The 24725-nt window shown below is 37.1% G+C and overlaps 1 protein-coding gene across 26 annotated transcripts in view; it reads left to right on the top strand.

The window, feature by feature from the left end:
- The window catches only part of TFDP2 (transcription factor Dp-2), a 179420-nt gene that overhangs the window by 27752 nt on the left and 126943 nt on the right, over nucleotides 1-24725 (top strand). For 17 of the 26 annotated variants that reach the window (XM_070238249.1, XM_070238246.1, XM_023621040.2 and 14 more), the window contains exons 2-3: nucleotides 16815-16930; nucleotides 24133-24199. The exons of 4 other annotated variants lie outside the window; for them this stretch is intronic. In XM_070238249.1, the coding sequence (XP_070094350.1) occupies nucleotides 16916-16930; nucleotides 24133-24199 (82 nt within the window). In that variant the 5' untranslated portion in view covers nucleotides 16815-16915. The remainder of the gene's footprint in view (nucleotides 1-16814; nucleotides 16931-24132; nucleotides 24200-24725) is intronic. 5 more of the 26 variants (XM_070238271.1, XM_070238264.1, XM_070238269.1 and 2 more) reach the window with 1 other exon arrangement.

The raw sequence follows: 24725 nt of genomic DNA, 5'->3' as shown, positions 1-24725 counted from the left end.
TGTTACTGAACCAGGTTAGTTTTATCCGCCGCATGATTATGCCAATCACTGAGGCAGCGAGTTTGCAAAGAGAAAGGATTCAATCACAAGGCAGCCAAGTGAGGAGGTAGGAAAAGCACTCTCAGATCTGCCTCCCTGAAAATGGGGACTCCGGGATATTTATGGGGTAGGGGGCAAGGTGGTGTGAAGTGTGGAGATAGATGGTTGGAGGTGAGGAGAGGTGAGGTAATTGATGACCTGCACAAGCGTAGTCAAGCTTCATGCCTCTTCATAGGATGCATGTTCAGAAAACGGTGGCCTTCCAGGATCTGAGGATGGGATTTTTAGCTCCTTGACATCAAAAAAGTTTACTTGTTGAGCACTTGCACAGGCCCAGTAGGTGATCTCAGCTGCCCCGAGCTGGACAAGGGGTCTCAGTTCCTGAAAAACCACCCTTAATGACTCTGTTGATAAAATGGGCTTAGTTGAACTGGTCCTGGCGGGCCCGTGGTTACTTTGTTGTTGTTCTGTCTGTTCATTTTGTGGACAGAGTTCCTAGTTTGAGAGTTCTGTCAATCTTCTACTTCTGTTCAGTTTCTTTTATGAATTTGTGTATTGATGGTGAGGGAGGGGGTAGAGGAGGGGTTGGTATGTCTTGTTTCTATTTCATTTCCACAGGATCCTTAACGTCCCCCTCTTGTTGCCTTTATTCCATTCGTTGCCTCATGTCCAAGAGTACCATTTCTTTGTATCTGTATACCTGATTCTCCACCAGAAGCACTGTTTCTTGGAGGCTACCACTGCTGGCCCAGCAGTTTCTCAGTGTTCTCACATCACTAGGGCTATGAACGATTAAGTCCTACCTTATGTTCCGTATCTTTGCATTTATTGTTTTACTCTTTCTCTGGGGGTGATTTCGTCTTCCTCTGAGTCCCATGGATCCCTCTGCTCTTTTTCGTGGGGTCCTTTTAGCCTCCCCTCACTCACTCTCTGCATCCACAGGCCTGTAGAAACTAGGCAGGGGATTTCTTGTGGAATTTCTTTCTTTTTTCCCTGTCCTTATAGGTAATCTGAAGGTTGCTCTGATCTCTGTCTCCTGGTAATAATGGTGTTGAAGGCAAGTTCAGTGTGTGTTTTATTTGTTCTTTTGCTCATTTTATGTAAGTTTGGAAGGGCCGAGGCAGGGATTTGTACTGAGGCTGCCTCCATCGCTCTACAAACATGCAAGGTTCAACAATCCCTATTCTCGTATAATTTCATACTTGAAAAACCCAAAAGAGTCAATTGAAAAACTAGTACAGACAGTAAGAGAATTCAGTTATGTAGTGAGGTAGAAAATTAATTAATAGAAATTAATAACTTTCTTATATACAAACAGCTTAGAAGATATGATGGAGAATTTCATGTATAATAGAACAACAACCAGCTAAAAAGAAAAAAACCAAAAGCCGAAACAACAAAATACCTAGGAATAACTATAACAAGAAATGTGTAAACCCTATTGTATTGGTTTCCTAGGGCCACTGTAATAAAGTACCACGCACTAGTTGGCTTAACACAAGAGAAATTTATTCTCTTACTCTCTGTCGGCCGGAAGTCTGAAATGGAGGTGTTGGCAGGAGCATCCTTTCTCTGGAGTCTTCAGGGGAGGATCCTTTGCCTCGCTCAGCTCTTGATAGCCCCAGGTGTTTCACGATTCGTCTCTGCCTCCACCTTTCTGTGTGTGTCTGTGTGTGTATCTCTTCTCCTCTTTGAATGAGAACACTGGTCTTATTGGGTTAGGGCTCACCCTCATTCCAGTATGACCTCCTCTTAATGTGATTACATCTGCACAGACCCTATTTCCAGGGAAGTCTCACCGTCACAGGTACCACGGCTTAGAACTGGAAGGTGCTTTTTTGGGGGGGACATAATTCAACCCATAACTCCTGGATAAGGAAAAATTTTAAATACCCCTGAAGGACATAGAAGTAAATTTGAATAAATGGAAGTATATACTATGTTCTTAGATAAGAAGATCCAACATTTTGAGAATGTATAACTTATAAACTACTGTAGGGAGGATTGACATGTTCTCATAAAAACCCTGACAGGTGGTTTTTTTTTTGTTTTTTGTTTTCTTCTGGACCTGGAGATGCATATTGCAAATTTCACATGGAAAAGTATACAAGTAATGATAGTCAAACTCTGAAAAAGAAGAATGAAATAAAATTGCAAGCAAATGCTGTTTTTAAAACCTATTGAATAAACACGCTGTATTGATGGGCTCTGGAGAAACAAGTACTTTTATATGCTACTGGGTGGAGTGCAAATTTCCACAACACCTCTGGAGGACAATTTAGCAATATCTCTAAAAATGCATATATCATTAGATCAAAGAATTCCACGTGCAGAATTACCTATGTATAAGGTTATTCATTGAACCATTGTTTGTAATAGCCAAAGATTGGAAACCCAAATTCCAACAAGAAGGAAATGGTTAAATAATGTTATATTCATATAACAGAATACTAGGCAGTTGTAAAAGGGAATGAAGATATTCTCTTTGTGCTGTTTTGGCAAGATCTCAATGCTATGTTGTGTATAAGTGTAAAAAAGCAAGATACAGAACTAAATATTCAGCTTTTTAAAAAATGAGAAAACTAGAATGTTTTCATATTTCTTGTGTATGCTTAAGGAAACCTGGGGCAGATACATAAGAAACATAAGTACTGTGATTGTCCATGCTGAGGTGTAACGGAGGAGGTGGGAAGCAGGCAGATGGGGAACAGTGTTGGGAGAATGACATTTCACTGTGCACCCTTTGTACTTTCTGGCTTTCCTCTCTCTCTCTTTTTTTTAATTAATTAAATTTTTTTTTTTTTTTTACCAATGTTAATGTATTAACAAATCAAATCAAAAATAAAAGTTATACCTCTTTTTAAGTGGGTAAGGGGTTCATGCAGATAAAACAAATGTTCTTATACTCTGCCGTTTTTCCAGAAGTCTCTTTTAGATCATTTTAAACTATATAATACTTAGTTTATATTCTTCAGCATTTATAAGTAACACAAACTTTTAAAAATATGATGTTTTAAAAATCTTTAAAATGAAGTAATTTCATGCTTGGAAGGTCTTTTCTTGATATCATGGAACATGTATTTAGTAACATCTCAGTTATCTAAATGTTATTGTGACTTTTGGTTGTGTATGACCATGGGCAAGTTATTTAAGCTCTCTGACTCAGTTTTCCCTCCTGTAAAATGGAGATAATAACTATTCTGTAGGGTTATTTTGAAGTTTTGAGGAAAATACATAGTAAACAGCTCTTATGATGACATTGATTATAAAATTGTTTCATTTTCATTTGAATATAGATTAGGTATTTATATAAGCACAATGGTATTCTCAATGAGAATTAGAAATTTTGCTATTCTCTTCACAGACTGCTTTTTTTTAAATTAAGGTTATGAAAGTTAACATCCTTGTGAAATTACAGTTGTGCATCATTATTAGTCATGTTGTAGGTACACCACTTCACCCCTAGTGCCCTCCTCCCACCCCCCTTTCCCCTGGTAACCACCGATCACTTCTCTTTGTCCATATGTTAACTACCACCTATGAGTGGAGTCATCCAGAGTTCGTCTTTCTCTGTCCGGCTTATTTCACTCAACATAATACTCTCAAGGTCTGTCCATGTTGTTGTGAATGGGATGACTTTGTCCGTTTTTATGGCTGAGTAGTATTCCATTGTATATATATATATCACATCTTCTTTATCCAATCATCAGTTGATGGGCACTTAGGTTGGTTCCATGACTTGGCTATTGTGAATAATGCTGTGATGAACATAGGGGTGCATGGAACTTTTGGAATTGCTGATTTCAGGTTCTTAGGGTAGATACCCAGTAGTGGGATGGCTGGGTCATAAGGTATTTCTATTCTTAACTTTTTGAGGAATCTCCATACTGTTTTCCATAGTGGCTGCACCAGTTTGCATTCCCACCAACAGTGTATGAGGGTTCCCTTTTCTCCACAGCCTCTCCAACATTTGTCACTCTTGGTTTTGGATATTTTTGCCATTCTAACAGGTATAAGGTGATATCTTAGTGTAGTTTTGATTTGCATTTCCCTGATGGTTAGTGATGATGAGCATCTTTTCATGTGTCTATTGGCCATCCGTATATCTTCTTTGGAGAAATGTCTGTTCATGTCCCCTGCCCATTTTGTAATTGGGTTGTTTGATTTTTTATTGTTGAGTTGTGTGAATTCTTTGTATATTATGGAGATTAACCCTTTGTCGGATAAATAACTTGTGAATATTTTTTCCCAATTAGTAGGCTGTTTTTTTTGTTTCAATCCTGTTTTCCCTTGCCTTGAAGAAGCTCTTTAGTCTGATGAAGTCCCATTTGTTTATTCTTTCTATTGTTTCCCTCATGTGAGGGGTTATGGTGTCCGAAAAGATTCTTTTGAAGCTGATGTCAAAGAGTGTACTGCCTATATTCTCTTCTAGAAGACTTATTGTTTCAGGCCTAATCTTTAGGTCTTTGATCCATTTTGAGTTTATTTTAGTGAATGGTGAAAAAGAATGGTTGATTTTCGTTCTTCTACATGTGGCTGTCCAGTTTTCCCAGCACGATTTGTTGAAGAGACTTTCTTTCCTCCATTGTAGGCCCTCAGCTCCTTTGTCAAAGATTAGCTGTCCATAGATGTGTGGTTTTATTTCTGGGCTTTCAATTGTGTTCCATTGATCTGTGCATCTGTTTTTGTACCAGTACCATGCTATTTTGATTACTGTAGCTTTGTAGTATGTTTTGAAGTCAGGGATTGTGATGCCTCCAGCTTTGTTCTTCTTTCTCAGGATTGCTTTAGCAATTTGGGGTCTTTTGTTGCCCTGTATGAATTTTAGGATTCTTTGTTCAATTTCTGTAAAGAATGACATTGGAATTCTGATTGGGATAGCATTGAATCTGTAGGTTGCTTTAGGTAGTATGGACATTTTAACTATATTTATTCTTCCGATCTGTGTGCATGGAATGTCTTTCCATCTCTTTATGTCGTCGTCGATTTCTTTCAAGAAGGTCTTGTAGTTTTCGTTGTATAGATCTTTCACTTCCTTGGTTAAATTTATCCCAAGGTATTTTATTCTTTTTGTTGCGATCGTGAATGGGATTGAGTTCTTGAGATCTTTTTCTGTTAGTTCATTGTTAGCATACAGAAATGCTACTGATTTATGTATGTTGATTTTATACCCTGCAACTTTGCTGTAGTTGTTGATTGTTTCTAATAGTTTTTCTATGGATTCTTTGGGGTTTTCTGTATATAAGATCATGTCGTCTGCAAACAGCGAGAGTTTTACTTCTTCATTGCCTGTTTGGATTCCTTTTATTTCTTTTTCCTGCCAAATTGCTCTGGCCAAAACCTCCAGCACTATGTTGAATAAGAGTGGTGAAAGTGGGCACCCTTGTCTTGTTCCTGTTCTGAGAGGGATGGGTTTCAGTTTTTGTCCGTTGAGTATGATGTTGGCTGTGGGTTTGTCATATATGGCCTTTATTATCTTGAGGTACTTTCCTTCTATACCTATTTTATTGAGGGTTTTTATCATAAATGGATGTCGGATCTTGTCGAATGCTTTTCTATTGAGATGATCATGTGGTTTTTGTTTCTTGTTTTGTTAGTGTAGTGAATCACGTTGATTGACTTGCGGAAGTTGAACCATCCCTGTGTCCCTGTTATAAATCCCACTTGATCATGGTGTATAATCTTTTTGATGTATTGCTGTATTCGGTTTGCCAAAATTTTGTTGAGGATTTTTGCATCTATGTTCATCAGTTTCACAGACTGCTTGTTTTTGATTGCCCTATTTTTGTCTTCTTCTTGGTGTTTTAGGTAAATTGAACATTTTATGCTTATATAGTTCTCTGTACAGTACTCTGTAAATTCATATTAATACTCAAATGATATTTTAAAACTCATCTTGCCTGTTGTGATAGATCAAATCAGAATAAGTCTTAACCTGTGTAATACTAATCTAAAGCTACATTGATCTAGAAATGAACCTTTGCTAATGAGCATATGTGCAGCCGTTGATCTAATTCGAGTAGTCATTGTGCATAAGTGAATTAATAGTTTAAAATTTGGCTCGTACTGCCTGATGAAAGAACCGTTCTGTTAAGTTCTTGGCAGGATCTTGAAATGTGATTTTGTTCTAATTTGGGTGATCTCTTCTAATGTTGCGTCTTTGGACAAGGCAGAAATAAGTTTTCGCTCGACTTTTGTTTTCAACAATTAAGAATAAGTAATAAATGTTATGATCTATGAAGATGTTTGAAACAAAAGTATCCCTTAGGTTTTATTGTAGAAACGTGTATAGGAACATGTCATTAATCCAGTTTTTCCAAGGATTGAGGGAGGAATTCTACTTCAGTGAATTTACTTGGTGTAATATAACTCTACGTCTAGTCTTTCTTTAGTGTTAAGCTGCCAGTTGTCAGTTACTTTGTCAGTGTCCTCATCTGTAGCATTACCTAACCCCTTTGTTCCCTATTACCACATCTTCTCTGAGTACAGTTGGCTTCATGCCAATCAAGATAAGCAAATTTACTAAGAATTTTATGTTAAATAAAATTATTAAGATGAGGGAAAGCTTAAGGACTTCAGTTACTGACCAGTGCATGGGTTTTGTGAAAGCTGATTTGAGAGCTGGGGACTTTTTTGTTTTTTCTTATTTCTGAGTTTTGAGTTTTGTTCCAATGGGTTAAGGTCGTTTGTTAGACAAATGGATTATAGATGCTGAATATAAACTTATCTGATGTAGTCCAGAAATGAGTGAGCATTTCAGTTACTAAAAAATTATAGAATATAGCTGATATTGCTGGTTTTTAAAGAATTAGAATGCAAAGAATTTTTACTTAATCTTTGGTGAACTTAATTTAGTATTACTGGTTCAGATGTTCGTTTCTCTACTTAAAAACTATGAGGCTTCCCACTAATCTGATTAAAGAAAAAAACATTTGTCCTGCATACTCTGGCTTCCAGCCTCATCTCTTAGCAGCCCTCCCTCTGGCCTTTTGTTTTCAGGTACATGGATCTCCCTTCGTTCCCGGAACCTCCCATATACTTTTCTTCCTCTGTGCAGCCCCCTGTGCCCCTTGCTCCCTCTGGCTGTGTTGTATCCCTCTCTCTTGGCCAATGGTTTACTCAGTTTGTTTGTCTGTTGAGCTCAGCTTCACCTTCACTTCTTCAGAGAAATCTTTTCTAGAACCACCAGAGTCCCAGGCCTTTATTTCACATGCTTCCTTTGCGTCTTCTTTGTCTCTGTAGCAGCGCTTAGAGTAATTGTCATTAAGGAGTTAATTGTGAAATGCATAGTTTAATGCCTGCCTTCATAGTGGAAGTTCAGGCTCCGTGAAGGCAGGGACTCTGTCATTGTTTCTTATAGAATCTTTAATGCTCAGCCTAGTGTTTGCCGTGCAGTAGGCTGGCCATAAGTATTTATCCATTAACGAATAAGTAGTGCTCAGACAGCATTATTCTTTCTTTCACTGCACGTATGTAGAAGACTGTTAAAAGTTGTTATTGGTTGCTTGTGGTATTTTGACCAGTTTTTACCACTGTAGAGAGTTCTGGTTTAAAAGCATATGTAAATCTGGAAAAAAAATTTTTAATTTAAAAAAGTGAGTAATGAAGATAAAAGCAATTATCTTTTTCTTTTTTTTAAGTGTAAAATGTCGATGATTCCATTCAAGAGCAGCTTTTAGTAAATAAAAGTGTTTTTAAAATTTTGCTCTTTCTTTTTTTAAGGTATGCTTTTTTGGCGAGAAAGATTGGCCCTGAGTTACCATCTGTTGTCAATCTTCCTCTTTTTTCCCCTCCCCAAAGCCCCAGTACATAGTTGTATATCCTAATTGTAAGTCATTCTATTTCTGCATGGGATGCCGCTGCCACAGCATGGCTTAATGAGCAGTGTGTAGGTCTGGGCCCAGGGACTGAACTGGCGAACCCCAGGCTTCAAAACAGAGCACGTGAACTTAACCACTTGGCCACAAGGCCAGCCCCTAAAATTTTACTCTTGTCACTCTTCTTTTCAGCTAGCCCTGGTGGTCTGGTGGTTAAGATTCAGTGCCCTCACCACTGAGGGCTGAGTTTGTTTCCCGGTCAGGGAACTGCACCACCTGTCTGTCAGTTCTCATACGGTGGTGGCCATGTGTTGCTGTGGTGCTGAAAGCTATACCACTGGTATTTCAAATACCAGCAGGGTCGCCCATGGTGGACAGGTTTCAGTGTAGCTTCTATACTATACAGACTAAGAAGAAACCTGGCCTTCCTGTTCTGAAAGACCTGGCCACCCACTTCCGAAAAAATTGGCCGTGAAAACCCTGTGCATAGCGTGGAGCGTTGTTTGATAGAGCACGGCGCAAAGACCCGGCAGGTTCCGCTCTGCTCTGCGTGGGGTCACTAGGAGTCGGAATCGACTCCATGGCATAACAACAAAATTGTTCGTTTCACCTTAAACATTAGTGAAATTAAATATACTCTATTATAAATTTCTTCCATAAACTTTTTTTTTTTAATTAATGAACACTGGTATAATGCCGGCTTCAAAACACTTTTTGTTCACGATAGGAAAGCGACACTCAAAATTCTGCTGAAGAGCTTAGTGACATTCCAGATGTGTGAATGTGTTCAGTGTTTATGTATCATTTCGTTTTCTTCTGCCAACTCATATTAAATGGGATTATCATACATTATTAAAGGATGAAAATAAATAAAATATTGAGTATATAATTCATTTAATAAATATTTCTTAAAAAACAAATATTGCTTGAGTTCCAACCATGTGCTGGATACTGGATATATGACAGTGAACAAAATAGACAGGGTCCCTGCCCTCAGGGAGCTTCCATGTTAGTTGGCAGAGACAGACCACATTCTGATAATCACACAAATAAATGGGTAATGACAACCTGATGGATACTATAAAAGCGGAAAGTAGGAGAGCATTAAGTAGAGACCCCTGGCCTAGTCTGGGTAGTGGGAGAGGGACAGTTTTCCCAGAGGAAGTGACATCTGAGAAGAGATCTGGAGGAAGAGGATTTAACCATTGGTCAAAGTTCTAGGCAGAGGGAACAGTGTGTGCAGAGGCCCCGAGGCAAGAGGAGCATTTTTTTGAGAAACTGACAGAAGGCCAGTGGCACCAGATCAGAGAAGGGTATGGGAAAGTGGTTCAACACAGAGCTGGAGAGGTAGTCAGAGACCAGATCAGACAGTAAGGACTGAATCATGAAGATGTGATTACTGCCACCAGTTTAGAAATTCGGGAAATAAACGTCCATCAGTAGGGGATTAGTGAAATAAATTATTGTATAACATGTAAAGGAATACTATGTAGCTGTAAAAAAAAGGAAGTTTGCTACCTACTCAAAAAAATAAAGAAGATTTCAATTTAATATTGAAATTTAAAAAAAGAAAGAACTAAAAAGGGTTTAAGACCTGACCCAATGGTATATGACTTGTCCTATATGGAATTTTGAAAGATTCTTTTCGTATAGTAAGTTATCCTTTTATATGGATTTATTGTAGTAGTAATTATATATTTTGTTATATTTTGAGGATATATTTAATATATCTCATGTCAGATATGTTTTGTAAATTAGCATAGTAGTTAAGAATAGGTCTGTTGGTCTGAGATCCTGGGTTGGTATTCTGGCATTGCCATTTACAAAGTGGGTTAACTGGGCAAATACTTCAGCTCTCTAAAGCTCAGTTTTGTCGTCTGTAAAGTGCAAACAGTAATAGTGTTTACCTGATAGAGTTGTGGTTGAAGTGTATGAGATCATACATGTGAAGCACTTAGGAGAGTGCCTAGATGTGCTCATCACCTAAGAAAAGTTACAGACTGTCCCTTTCTATGAAAAAAACCTTCTAATTAGTACCACTTATCGAAAGTAGAGTGCAGGAAGAGAATACTGAAGAAAGTTATGCCAAAAACTTACTGCAGTTGCCTCTGAGAAGTGGGATTATGGCTGATATGTGTTTCTTACTTTATTGTTTTGTGTATTTTCCAAACTTTGAAACATAAGCATGTATTTAAAATAGTAATGTCTTCTATTAAATATGCTACCATTGCTGAAATTTAATTTTTAGTAGCATCTTTTTCAGCAGTGTTAGAAAGTCTTTGCAAACCCTGATCAAGTGATGCTAATCCTACAAATTTATTCATAATTATTTTTGCTTTGTTCCCTGTATTTTGATTAATGTTGTAGTGTTTTAAAAGGCTTTGTGGCCAGAGCTGTTAAATTGTGACTGGAAAGGAAAGGGGCTTGCATTTTGAGACCATCTGTGGGAGTTGCATTGTCTGAAACTGACAAGAGATCATGGCAGATGGTGAGGTCACAAAGATTGACTTTTTGAGCTTCACATAATGTGTCCATGAAGCTGGAAGGAGAAATCCGGCTTATTTTTTTAACCAGCAGAAGAGCTTGGTTCTTTAACCAACAGAAGAGCTTGGTGACAGGAAGAAGCGTAGAAGTGTTGAGTCTGGATAAAACATAATGCATCAGTGCACATGACTGCTTTATCTTTGAGGATCAGCAGTGCTGCCAGAGACGGCGACTTCTCGAAACATCCGGGGCTACATTTGTTTGCTTTCTAGACACTTGGTTTAAGTCATATATTCCACATAATTTTTAGATTAAAGACAACGTAAAACAAAGAAAAAAACTTTAAAAATCTTGGAAATGTATATTTTTAAATTAAAACGTTGTAAGCTGTTGTTCAAAGCCAGTAAAGTATTTTTTCTGGCCAGTATTTAACTTTTAATTGAATGAAGTGGATATTTATCACAATCCCATTTCTTTTTATAAGATTTATTTAATGTACTTTTATATAATTTACATTACACTTGAAGTTTTATGCTTATTGTTTCTCTCATCTACTAGGATGTCTCCAGGGCATGGAGAAATCCCTTGCACATAGTGGGCATTAAATGTTTGCTAGATGAATAAATAAATTAATGAAAGGTGTTGTTGCCTACTCTTGTTAATTTAAAAAAAAGAGTTTTTCTTAACCACAATTAAACACTTTTTTTCTGTTTTAAATTGGATTTATGTTGTAGTATTTTTCACTAGTACATGTGAATTATGTATTATTTATTTGGGAGGAAGAAGCCTTATTTGTCATGAGAAATCAGTAAACTGCTTTTTTCCCTAACGTTGATTGAGTGCTTACCTTATGCTAGGAAGTGACCTAATAATTTTCCATGTCTTGCCTCATTTAATTAAGTAGATGTACGATTACTATTTTGCTGATGAATAAGTTGAGGCACAGAGACATCAGGGTAAATTTGCTCAAGAAATCCATGCACCTTGGCTCTATTTCAAACATTTATCATTTAGGTAACGTTTAGAGGTTCCAATTGTAGCTCTGGTGAGAAGGTACAAAGGGAATACTAAACAAATGACTTTTTGTTTTGTCTAGCTCATTAGTGTGGCTAAGCAGTATTTTTGTTGGTAGTCTCTTGCTGTAGTGTGCTGAAATAGTAACACGCTGTTCATTTCTTTTATTTGTGTGAATGACACAGTGCCACTCAATGGCCCAGCCCTTAGGAAATGTAATACTGTATTGAATACTGAATATAGTAATGAAGCAGATGCATGGAGCTCTAGCCATTACAACCATGCTCTGGAATTGAAGAAATGGGTTGAAGGGAAAAAGGACATTTACTAGCCGAATCTGGTAGTCCAGCCCAAAAATGTCTGCTTATTTTTCATTGGCTGGAATTATGGCATATGGTCAACCCATCTGAGGTGGAGACTGAGAGTGTAGTGTTTCTAGTTGGGCACATTTCCACCTTCACTGTCTCCTAAGGAAGAAGAAATGACATTAGGTGGGCAACAGTATCTGCCTTAGACAGATGTATCGCAGATTTCTAAAATTTAATAGGTACTTTGAATGGAAAAGACTTCGTTGTTTTTTGTTATAACTACATTTTAGTAGGTCACAAGGTAATCTTAAAAATATTGAAAATTGAATTTTTTGTGTGGTGAGGAGTGTTCAGTGTTCGTGTGAACTGGAGGGCATTTGGCACATTGACCTGGGCGATCTAGTGGTTTTCACTTAGACAGGTTGTGTCTAGTTTACTCCTGACATAACCCTGAAGACCTCAGTATACCTATTTTCAGACGAGGACACTGAAGCTCAAAGAGGTTAAATCACTCGTTCAAGGTCCCATAACTAATAAGTGTCAGAGCTGAGACTGAGGCTAAGTTCAAGAAAAATCCCTGCTCTTTCCACTCTGCTGACACTGCTGCTTTGCTTGTTGGTTACCTTCTTCAAGCAGGACACTTAGAACCAGTTGTTATTATTTTTTTTTTTATTAATGTTATGATAGATTACAACCTTGTGAGATTTCAGTTGTACATTTTTGTTAGTCATGTTGTGGGTACACCACTTCCCCCTTTGTGCCCTCCCCCCACCCCCCCTTTTCCCTGGTAACCACCGATCAGATCTCCTTATCAATATACTAACTTCCACCTATGAGTGGAGTCATATAGAGTTTGTCTTTCTCTGACTAGCTTATTTCGCTTAACATAATACCCTCGAGGTCCATCCACGTTGCTGTGAATGGGCCAATTTTGTCTTTTTTTATGGCTGAGTAGTATTCCATTGTGCATATATACCACATCTTCTTTATCCAATCATCAGTTTCTGGGCATGTAGGTTGGTTCCACGTCTTGGCTATTGTAAATAATGCTGCGATGAACATAGGGGTGCAAGGGACTCTTGGGATTTCTGATTTCAGGTTCTTAGGATAGATACCCAGTAATGGGATGGCTGGGTCATAGGGTATTTCTATTTTTAACTTTTTGAGAAATCTCCGTACTGTTTTCCATAGTGGCTGTACCAGTTTGCATCCCCACCAACAGTGTATGAGGGTTCCTTTTTCTCCACAACCTCTCCAACATTTGTCGCTCTTGGTTTTGGATGTTTTTGCCAATCTAACGGGTGTAAGGTGATATCTTAGTGTAGTTTTGATTTGCATTTCCCTGATGATTAGCGATGATGAACATCTTTTCATGTGTCTATTGGCCATATTCATATCTTCTTTTGAGAAATGTCTGTTCATGTCCTCTGCCCATTTTTTGATCGGGTTGTTTGTTTTTTTGTTGTTAAGCAGTGTGAGTTCTTTGTATATTATGGAGATTAACCCTTTGTCGGATAAGTGGCTTGTAAATATTTTTTCCCAATTAGTGAGCTGTTTTTTTGTTTCAATCCTGTTTTCCCTTGCCTTGAAGAATCTCTTTAGTCTGATGAAGTCCCATTTGTTTATTCTTTCTATTGTTTCCCTCAACTGAGGAGTTATAGTGTCCGAAAAGATTCTTTTGAAACTGATGTCAAAGAGTGTACTGCCTATATTCTCTTCCAGAAGACTTATTGTCTCAGGCCTAATCTTTAGGTCTTTGATCCATTTTGAGTTTATTTTGGTGTGTGGTGAAAAAGAATGGTCAATTTTCAATCTTTTGCATGTGGCTGTCCAGTTTTCCCAGCACCATTTGTTGAAGAGACTTTCTTTTCTCCATTGCATTGACTTTTTTTCTATTTCATTAATTCTTGCTCTTTCTTTTCTTCTTTCTCTGAGTTCCCGCTGATCTTTTTAAGCTCTTAAGTTGGCTGCTTAATGAATGAAAAGAAATATAAATTTACCTCTACGTATTATTTCAGCTGTACCTTACAAGTTTTATTGTTGTTTTTGTTGTCATTTAGTTCTAAATATTTTGGTTTTTTTAATGCCTATTTTCCTTGTCATTCAGTTCTAAATATTTCAAATTTCTTTCTTTAATTCATGGGTGGTTTGTACAATAATATAGTTTTATTTTCTAAATCCATGACTTTTAACTGCTTTCTTAAAATGGCTGTTTCCTCATTTAATTGCATTGTGGAATTGCCTCTTGGAAATTTGTTGCTACTTCTTTGGTGATTTTGTACGTGGATAAATTTTGTAAATATGTGCTTTCTTTACGCATCTCTTTGATGTTTCATATCTATTAGGTGCAGAGTTCTGTCTAGATCTGTTAGGTCAAGCTTGGTTAAAACATTAATCCTCAAAGTGAAATACTTAAATTTTAGCCTTAAATTCTTAGTTTTAATGTGTCAGGTAGTTTGGTGAATGGAATATCAGGAACTTGTGCTTTATTATTTATCTCCTATGTATAATACTGAAGAGGAAATAAATAATTGATAAATTTAAAACAGTTGTAGTGTAGGAACTTGATTTTTTTTTTTTTAAAGATTTTTTATTTTTTCCTTTTTCTCCCCAAAGCCCCCGGTACATAGTTGTATATTCTTCGTTGTGGGTTCTTCTAGTTGTGGTATGTGGGACGCTGCCTCAGCATGGTTTGATGAGCAGTGCCATGTCCGCGCCCAGGATTCGAACCAACGAAACACTGGGCCGCCTGCAGCGGAGCGCGCAAACTTAACCACTCGGCCACGGGGCCAGCCCCATGTAGGAACTTGATTTTCATATTAGGTCATGATAGACATTGTGAACAAATCTGAAGCTACAGTGGGAAAGCAAAAATCATAGGTATAGTTCAGATCTTACTTGAATTTTTTAAATTTATTTTTTAATTGCGATAACACTGGTTTATAGCATTAGATACATTTCAGTTGTACATCATTATATATCAACTTCTGTATAAACATCATTGTATTGATCACCAAAAGTCTGGTTGCCATCTGTTACGGTGCAAATGTGCCCCTTTACCCCTCCCCGCTTCCCCTCTGGTAACCATCAGTCTATTCTCTGTGTCTGTATGTTTGTTTGTTGTTGTATCTTCCACATATCAATGAAATCAATGGTGTTTGACTTTCTCCCTCTAACATACTTTCCTTAGTATAGTAGCCTCAAGATCTATTCATGTTTCTATTTTCTCTATCACTGAAAAATTGCAAACTCAGTGCTTTATTGAAAAGCAAATACAGCTTTTTTTTCTACAAGTTTTCACTTCAGGATTCACATTCTAGCCTATAAGGCAGACATTTGGAGGCTCCATTTCTTTAAGCCCTCATTATTTATGGTCTTTTCAAGATTAAATTTTATTTTATCATTCCCCTTGAATGTCTTATTAAAGTTTTAATTTTGAAATAATTTTAAAATAAAAGTTGCAAAAGTAGAGCAAAGAATCTGTGAATACCCTTTGCCGAGATTCACCAGTTGTCAACATTTTGCCACATCTACTTTATCATTCCTACTTTCTCTCTATATATAGATTATATATTTTTTTCTTCATTTGAAAGTAAGTGGCTATCATACCCCTACACTCCTAAACATCTTGATGTATTCTTTCTAAGAACAAGGACATTCACTTAAAAAAAACCCCACGATACTCTGATCAAAAGCAGGAAATTGTAACACTGAAGCAATACTATTATCTAGTCTGTGGACCATATTTCCATTTCTCCAATTCCTCCAATAATACTCTTCATAGCAGGTATTTCTTCTGGTCCAGAATCCAGTCTGGGATCATGTGTTGAATTTAATTTTCATGTGACTTTAGTCTTTTTTAATCTGGGATATTTGTCAGGAATCTTTTGTCTTTCATGATACTAACATTTTTGAAGAGTTTAGACCATTATTTTATAGAATGTCCCTCAATTTGAATTTGTCTGATATTTCCTTATGATTAGATTTAGATTATGCACTTTGGGCGGAAATACCTTGAAGTGATTTTATACTCCTCTCAGTGTACTTGAAGAGATCCAGGTGTTGGTTTGTCCTGTTGGTGGTGGTCATATGGTAGCTTTGATCACGTTGGCTAAAATGGTGTGTGCCAGGTTTGTTCCCTGTAAAATCTGAATTAATAGGTATTTTGTGGGGAGATATTTCAAGACTATGGAAATATCCTTTTTCTCACCAACTTTCATCCACTAGTTTTAGCATCTATTCATGATTCTTCCCTAATCAGTTCTTATTATGATGTTTACAGATGGCTTTCTAACTGCATCATTCCTTATATTTACTGGTTGACATTGTATTGCAAAGAAGAGCTTTCCCTTCTTCCTTACCTTTTGTTTCTATCAGTATGGACTCCTGCATTTTTATTTTATTCAGTGGGTTTATAGTCTGTTATAATCTGTTACTATCAGTATATACTTTGGTGCTCACTTGTCCCAAATTGTCCAGTTGTAGGCCCTTTAAGTTGGCTCCTGCCTACCTTTGAGAGGTCTCCATCATTGTTTGAGCCCTTCCTTACTTTAGGTACAATAAAATGTTCTAGGCTTGTCTTGTACATTTCCTGCCCCAGACCTGGAATTGGCTATTTCTCCAAGAAGCCCTCATGTTTCTTTCAGTGGATTATCTAAAACAACATGGTATAATATTTCAAAGCCCAGGCTCTATTGCTTGTTAGCTGAGTTGATTTGGTCAAATTATTTATATCTAAACTCCAGTTTTGGGGCCGGCCCTGTGACCGAGTGGTTAAGTTCGAGCACTCTGCTTCAGTGGCCCAGGGTTTCGCCGGTTCGGATCCTGGGCACAGACATGGCACCGCTCATCAAGCCATGCTGAGGCGGCATCCCACATGCCACAACTAGACGGACCCACAACTAAAAATATGGAACTATGTACCGGAGGGCTTTGGGGAGAAAAAGGAAAAAATAAAATAAAATTTTTAAACTCCAATTTTTATCTGGGAAATGAGGATTAAAATGATACACATCTTGTAGTATTGTTGTGAGGATTGATTTAGACCATTCACTTAAAGAACAGTGCATGTCACATAGTAAATATGACATAAATGTTGCCTATTATTATTTTTATTACATTACTATTCCCTCTTTTTTTCCCCTTTTAACAGGATGATCTTTTAAAGAATTATTGAAGAGGAAATTTTTTTATTTTTGTGTTTTGTTTGTTTTTTAATGGCTTTTCAGAATTTTAAAACGAATACAATTTGACATGACGGCAAAAAATGTAAGTATTTGTAAATTTTTAAATGTAAGTATTTTAAAAGTGAGTTGTGCTTTTTCCTATGCATATTTTCTTCTCTATTCTGATTAATCAATTTAATTTACTGGCATTAATTTATAATTGTTTTGTTTATGTGAAGAATGACACAGTAAACCTTAATGCTATTGAATATTGTACCTCAGTGGGCGGGGTGGCATTCTTGTATGTTGCTCCTTCTCAACAGCTGCAAAATTGCTGTCTCCAGAGAGTTCCCCACCCCCCTCCTTTTTTGGTACTGTAATAAATTTGTTTTGGTACTTGCTGGAGAGTTACTTGGCCTTACTGAGAAAGTCATTGTTTTCTTTGGCTCATTTTTTCCCTTGGATTTACTCAGGGAAAGGTGTGAACTCAAACGTTCAGAAGAAGCCTGCTGTCCTCAATGAGATGATTACCGAGGGGACCTTAGATCTCAGATGTTTTAGAGAAGTTATTCCATTTTTTTCCTCTGCTTGAGACTATTGTTTATGAATCTGCTTTCTTTCAAGTTACATTCTAATTATCACTCTATGTCAGTGGGTTTGTTTCCAGTTATGGTGAAGGATTATGCCAGAAAATAAGTAGCACAACATACAAGGAAATAACTTATTCTAATTGCTCTAATGTTCCTAGATTATTATGTTGGAATCTTTGATTGCAGGTAACAGAAACCAGTTGAGGCTACCTTAAACAAAAAGGGAATTTATTATAAAGATAGAGGGATGTCTCAAGGAATTCAAGAGTAGGAATTTAGTGGGCCCTCAGAAAGATCTGAGTCCAGGAACTTGAAATCTACTGGGAATTGAAGCCGTATTTGGTTTTCCTTTGTCATCTCTGCTTGTCTCTGTGCATCTGCTTCATTACTCTGTCTTTCTGCAAATCATCTTCCTCAGTTCTCCAGTCAGCATCTTGGTGTACATCTTACAGAACCAGCCTGTTCAGAGAAAGAGGAGAGTGAAGGAAGGGAGGGAGGCAGCCTGACACATCCTGTCTGCCTATGTCAGCTGCAATTTCAGTCTCCTTGGGAGGACCTCTGGCACTGCTTGAGTCTGATATCCACTCTTGGTTTGGTTAGTTGTGACCAGGAGACACAAGCGTTGTGTTGCATCAGAGGGTCTCCTTGTGTGCCAGACAAATAGTTCCAAATACTACTCATTGTACATCTAAAGAATAGCATTAAAAGAGTCCCATTACTTATCTGTATTTTCCAGCTATTACCCTTGCTTTTAACATGCATTAGTAGCTGTAAGCAGATAGAGATTTTGCTTCATTGTCATCTAATTAATTTTCTTGGGATAAATTATCAGGAGTAGTCTGTTTTGATCTAAGGTTCTTGTGTATGTTTGTTAAAGTACTGTTTGGGGAAAAGAAGAACCAAAGTTTTAGTCCATGTATTAGGAGTTTTCTTGCAGGATATTATCGTGATTTTCTCTCCTTTGGAAAAAAGGTGATGTAAAAGTTATTCTGAGCAACAAGATATTTTGGCTTAAAATATACCTTGAATCTATATAATCTTCCTAGCTGTGTGTACCATTTGCTATGTTAAAAATTGTTTCCATAAAGTAACATAAAGCATTTGAACCAGTGGTAATTATACTCTAGTTATTTTATTTTGTTTGTATGTTTGGAAGAAATCAGACAGCGGGCAATGCGTTTCTCCTTCTGCTATAGCAGCCTAGAGGGGGACGGACAGTGATGACCCGACTTTCTTCTGATACCCTGGAGTGACGGACATGGAGAGATCAAGCCTCAGAAGGTGCTGAGGCTTGCGGGAAAGAATTGAAATAGGCTGTCTCAAAATACCCGATCAAGTTCACTAGCCATTCTGCAATAGATAAGAACGTTTTTGTGACTTTTAATGTGTTTTGTCAAGATACATACTGAAAGGATTATACCAGTTTACACCACCAAGGGCAATTTATTCTCCTCTCTGCCCTCCCTCCTTTCTCCAACAAATATACGTGCCTGGCACTGCTCTAGGCTCCTGCCTTCTTGGGGCTTAGAGTAGTGTAGTGAGAGAAGACAATAAATAAATATATAATGTCAGGTGATGTTATGTGTTTTGAAGAAAAATAAAACAGGGTGAGAGGAGAAAGAGTGATGGGGATGAGGGAAAGCTCTTTCAGCTAGGTGTTCAGAACAGTCCTCTTTAAGAAAATCACCTTTAGACAGAGAAATGCTCTGGAGTCTTGATCCAAGAAGGAGCCAGCCGTGTGACTATCTGGAGAAAGAGCACTCCAGATAGAGGCGGGTGAAAGTGTGGTTGTTCAAGGACCAGCAAGATGAGCGGTTTATAGATGGAAGAGAGTAAACAATGCAGAGTGATAGGAGATGAAGTTGGAAAGCAAGCAGGAGCCAGATCACGTGGAGCCTCGAAGACTGGGGTGAGGGGTGTGGATTTTAAATGTCAATGAGGAGGTTTTGAGGATAGTTGCATGGCCTGACTTAACATCTTTAAGTTTGTTCTGGCTCCTGAGTGAATAGACTGAAGAGGGACATAGCAGAAGCGAGGGACTCATTTGGTACTTATCCCAGTAGTTCAGACAGTGGAGTTTGGTGATTCAGGTTGAGGTAATGATATTGGAGACGGGGAAAAGTGGCTGGGTCTAGGATGTATTTGAAAGGACAGCCATCAGGAATTAGGATACAGGGGAGAGGTTAAAGAAGTCTTCTCAGTATTTGGCCTCTGGAACTGGGTAAATGGCTGTGCTATTTAATGTGGAGAGAAACTCTTGGGGAAGTGCAGGATTTTGTGGCAAACTCAGAAATTGTTTTGAACATATTGAAGTTGAGGGACCAAAAAACATCCAGATGGAGATATTGGCTAGGCAGTTTGATAAGTGACTCTGGAGCTCAGGGGAAGGCTTGGGGCTGGATATAGAAATTTTGGAGTCATTTTATATTAAATTATTTTAACGCGGTGGGACTACATGAGATTATGTAGTATGTACGTGGATGGAGAATACATGAGGACCAAGGTCTGAGCACAGGGATCCTCCAACAGCTGGGGAGGAGTTGAAGAACAAAGGAGACTCAAGGAATGACCAGAAAGGAAGGAAGCAGTGTTGTCCTGATGATCTGAAAGTCAAGGGAAGAAAGTGTTTCAAGAAGGAGGGAGCGAGTGATCAATGTGTCACATGCCACTGAGAAGTGACTCAGATATGGAAGAGATGGCCCAGGTCTTATGGAGGTGTCATTAAACATATGTTCAGATATTTACATCTTTATTTTCTGTTTCTCATTTTGCATTTCTCTTATGAGAACAGTTTTTTATGAAGAATTACTTTGCCTTATCCTTGCTATACTAGGTCTCTTATGGTTGCAAGTGATAGAGAGCTTATTCAAAATAGCTTAAGGCAAAAAGTGGAATGTATTGATTCACATAACCGAAAAGTCTAGAGTGCTCTGGCTTCAAACACATCTGGATTCAGGGGATCAATGTAGATATAAGCCTACATTGGCTTTATAATGCTTACCTCAGAAGAAGAGAAGGAACTTTTCTTTTTTGGCATTTATATTTCAAATTCCATTGAGAAGCTTTGGGTGACCCTGTTTGGCCCACATGCTCAGACAAGCCAGTGTGGAGAAAGAAGTGGGGTACCATAAATGGCCAGGTCTGGGTCTTGGGTCCACTTCTGCTGCTATGGCACAACTGAGGCTCCTACCAAGACTACGTGGACTGTGAGATGGATTTTTGCAAAAGGAGTTCTGCAGAGCTGGCAATATATTCATCGTATCTGGGATAAAATTGTTACCAAACAGTATCTAGTATCCATTGATACTCTTCTAGACTGAAAATACAGGTGTGTTCTAACCTAGTTTCACCCAATACACAATAAAGAATTTGAAAGATAATTTGAGGTGTAATTTTTGCCCTGTGAAAGAATCTTTAAAAAAAAATATAAGCCATAGTACTCATTACAGAAAAATTAGAAAATACAGATAAAGAAAAGAAACTAGCCTAGAGATTATCAGCAAAATTTTGCCTGGAATGACATCTGGTATATAAAAAATGTGTATGTGTATATATATATATAAACCAAAATGTATGTATATTATATGCTTTTTAACAAAAATGAGGTCATACTGTTTTTGTAGCCCACTATTTAACTTAATCTCTATGATGGTCTTTCTTGTTATCACTACATCGTTTTAAATGGCCGTTTTATCTATTGTATAGACATTACACCAGTTTCTTAATATTGGCCATTAAGTTATTTCCATTTTTTTAAACTTTTCATTTATTTTTGCTTACTTTTTGGATTATTTCCCTGAGGCAAAGTCTTATGAAATTGCTGGCCCAAAGGATGTTTGCTTTTTTGGGGCTTTTGGTTCATATTGCTAAATTGCATTTCAGAAAGATTGCACCAATTTTCATACGCACTGGTGGTGTATGAGAGTTCCATTTCCATTTATTTTCTTTTTAGTCTTTGCCAATCTACTCAGCAAAAAAATAGTATGTGATTTTTTTTACATTTCTCTGATTACTACTTAGGTCAAACTGGTCTTCTGTATGTTTATTGGTCATTTGCATTTCTCTTTAATAAGTTCTCTGTGTCAGTGTTGAAGTGTTAAAAGCCGTTGCCATATGAATAACAACCCCCGCTTGAATATTGCTTTGCCATTAACACCATGTTCACCTAATTATTCAATTGATCCGAGGAGCTCTTGGAGTTTGTCACACACATATGTGTTGTCACCCTCATTTTGCAGTGACTGCTTCAAGATCACCTTTCTTGTGAATGATAGAGCTGAACCTTGAGCACAGATCATCTCACTCTGAATCCTCTTTTCTTTCAGTTATGTCAATCTAGAATGTTAAATATAAGTGAAATTGTAATGCTGTTATTGGGGAATATGGTTTGATTCTTAAAAATTGTGCTTGGATGTTTTTTATTCAGTAGACATTTATTGACTACTTAGAGCATGCAACACAGTGTTCGAATATCCAGATAGAAAACTCTTCTCAGTACCTTATTAGATGAAAACTTTTACATAAAATGAGTTCTCTTTTCTCTCTTGCTCTGTGATACATCATAGAAAGATCCTTTTTAAATAGAATAAGGAAAGAATAACTAATCTTTTTAAATTCCTTTCCTAGCCAACTTTTTCTTCTCTCAAGTAATATACTTTTTCTTTGAGTCTTTAAAGTGTTTATGGAAGCCGAAATTGATACATTTTTGGAGTTTTAATTAAATAGATTTTAGTAGTATTTAGATAAGCTCTAAATGCTAACACCTCCATCTATAAGACCAAAATTGGCATACAATATTAACTCACAATTTACCTTTGTCTTGTTAGAGTATAATTTGTTGGATATTAAGGTGCAGGTGTACAACGGCTTAAAAAGTTTCGTTTGCTTAAAAATTCGTTTGCTGCTTTACGCTGCAAAAGTTGAACATTAAGAGCAGGTGTTAAACATAACAGTAACCCGGTAACTGTGAACTCTCGACTGTGACTGTGTGGTTTTAGTTGAGGTTTTTGCCGTTATCTTTGTATAATAACAAAAAGATGTAAGCTGATGGTTTTGAAGCTATTGTAATACATGTATTAAACGGTCACATTGTGTTAAGCATGGAATATATTAAAGGACTTCTTTGCCTTCTTTGCTTTCTTTTTACAGTAGAACACCAAGAAAAGTTTTGTCTTCCTCTTTTTTTTTAATAGCAGAAGAGTTTTAAAAGGGGAGGCCTGTTAGTGATCCCACACTAAACTCTTGGCATTTACAGATTGAGCACTTTATATTTGTGAGCCGCTCTGGAGATCCATGTGGGGGTAATCTGTTGCAAGGGGTTTATTTCTAACAGAATACTTAGAAGAAAGTAGACAGAATTAAGAATCTACACCATTATGTACATAGAGTTAAGAAGCTGTATTTTAGCTATATTGTAGTCTTCGTCTCAGCTGCTGTCATAAAAATTTAGTATTAGATGCTAGAGATAGGTTTGCATCAGAATTTGTTTTTCATGATGTGAATGATATGTAGAAATATTTCTGGTAACATAAAACAAAAAGAAACAGCTATTAGTAGAGCATTGAATTACCAAATAATGAAATAATTTGCTCTTACATTATGAAATTGTAAAGTATCAAATGAGTGCTTATGAAGAATAATGTTACAGCAGTGGGTAGTTTAGAAACCTAAGTCCAGTGTACAGATAGAAAGTGGTAGAGCTTTGTGTGCTGTACAATCCTTTTGGTGTGGTAGTACTTTGAAAGGACGTTTGAGGTCCTAAATTAGCATTGATGTTTCAACATCACAAAACTACAAGGATTAAAACAGCAATATAATAGTAATAGTAGAACCATTTATTGGATGCTTGCTTTGTGTTGAGTTTTCAAAGATGAAGAGTTTTTTTTTCTCCTGGCTCTATAATAAATTTTTAGAACTCTGTTTGATGACACTACCATATTTAGCTCTATAATTTCAAGTAGTCTAGTGGACGTCACATTAAATGAAATATATTGTCTAAAGCTGAATTTATGAACACACCTGCTCTCGGTAGTCCCTCCAGTATCATACTGATAGCAATAAATGTTAGCGTGGGTTGAGCACTTTGTGTCAAGCACTGTCCTCTATGCTTTACATGAATGATCTTACTTAATCTTTCTAACAACCTGAATTGGTAAGTACTTCTAGCACCCTCCGATCTGCAGATAAGAAGACTGAGACAGAGAGTGTATGTGACCATGGCCACACGCGTGGTCAGCCTGACGAGCCAGCGTATGAACCTGAGCAGTTGGACTTGAGGCCTGTGGGCCTCAAGTCTGCCTTGTGGTATTAATGGTCTTTATTTGATCCATTACATGTCCTAATATTGAAAAGCATTATAGGCAGTGATTATTAAGGGAAGCAATGAGGGTGGAATTTTGGGATGTCTGTTGGCAACTTCACAGCTGCCACATTACTTGCTTTCAAAAAAGCATTAGTAAAAATCTGTAGATCTCAGTTCTGCTCATAAGTCATTTAATTTTTATCTTAATCTGGAAATCGTATTTTTCCCATTTCAAGCAATATGGCAACATTGTTAAAAAATCCTACTCCTATAGTTGATATAATTAATTCATTTTTATGTGACTATATGTAATAATTGATATGGATGTCTGGTGGTAGGTATAAAATAGCTTATTAAGTGATCACGTAATACCTAAGATCCTATTTTTTTAATTTTTTAAACTATTTTATTTAGGTTGGTTTGAGTTCCACAAATGCAGAACTAAGAGGATTTATAGATCAGAATCTCAGTCCAACAAAAGGTAAGGACAGTTGAATAAAAATTTTCTACATTGAGCTAGTTTTATTGCATTTGTTTTATAAAATATGCAACTACATGAATTACTTTATGTATAATAATAATTATATAATATTACTGTGTTGTGTTATCATATACCAGATAACTTGTATCCTGTGGAGTCATTCGCCTCTGAGGGGTGGGGGAGAGTGAGAGCGTGACTCTTCTCCGCCTTTTCCTGAGTGGTGTCTAAGTGCATCCTTGATCAGTGGTCCTGTCACAGTTGGAGCAAACTATTCAAGCCATTTTCTTCTTCATTTTATTGTTTGAGAGCCCTACTTTTAAGTGATTTAACTTGTAAGGAAGTATAGTAGAATGAATTAATATATGTAAAATTCCTGTGACTAGTATATGGTTTACTGTGGGAATGCTTATGTTGGAAATCTGACCCACCAGTACAAGAATTTATGCAGGACATTGGCAGTATCTTTCAATATGTGTCTTTCAATAGTGTCTTTTAGTCTGTAGAGATTACATATTGAAATAGTTAT

Source organism: Equus caballus, chromosome 16, assembly GCF_041296265.1.
Source record: "Equus caballus isolate H_3958 breed thoroughbred chromosome 16, TB-T2T, whole genome shotgun sequence".
NCBI classification, from domain to species: Eukaryota; Metazoa; Chordata; class Mammalia; order Perissodactyla; family Equidae; genus Equus; species Equus caballus.
Note: the sequence above shows the minus strand (reverse complement) of the source record. Positions and strands in the feature narration are given on the sequence as shown.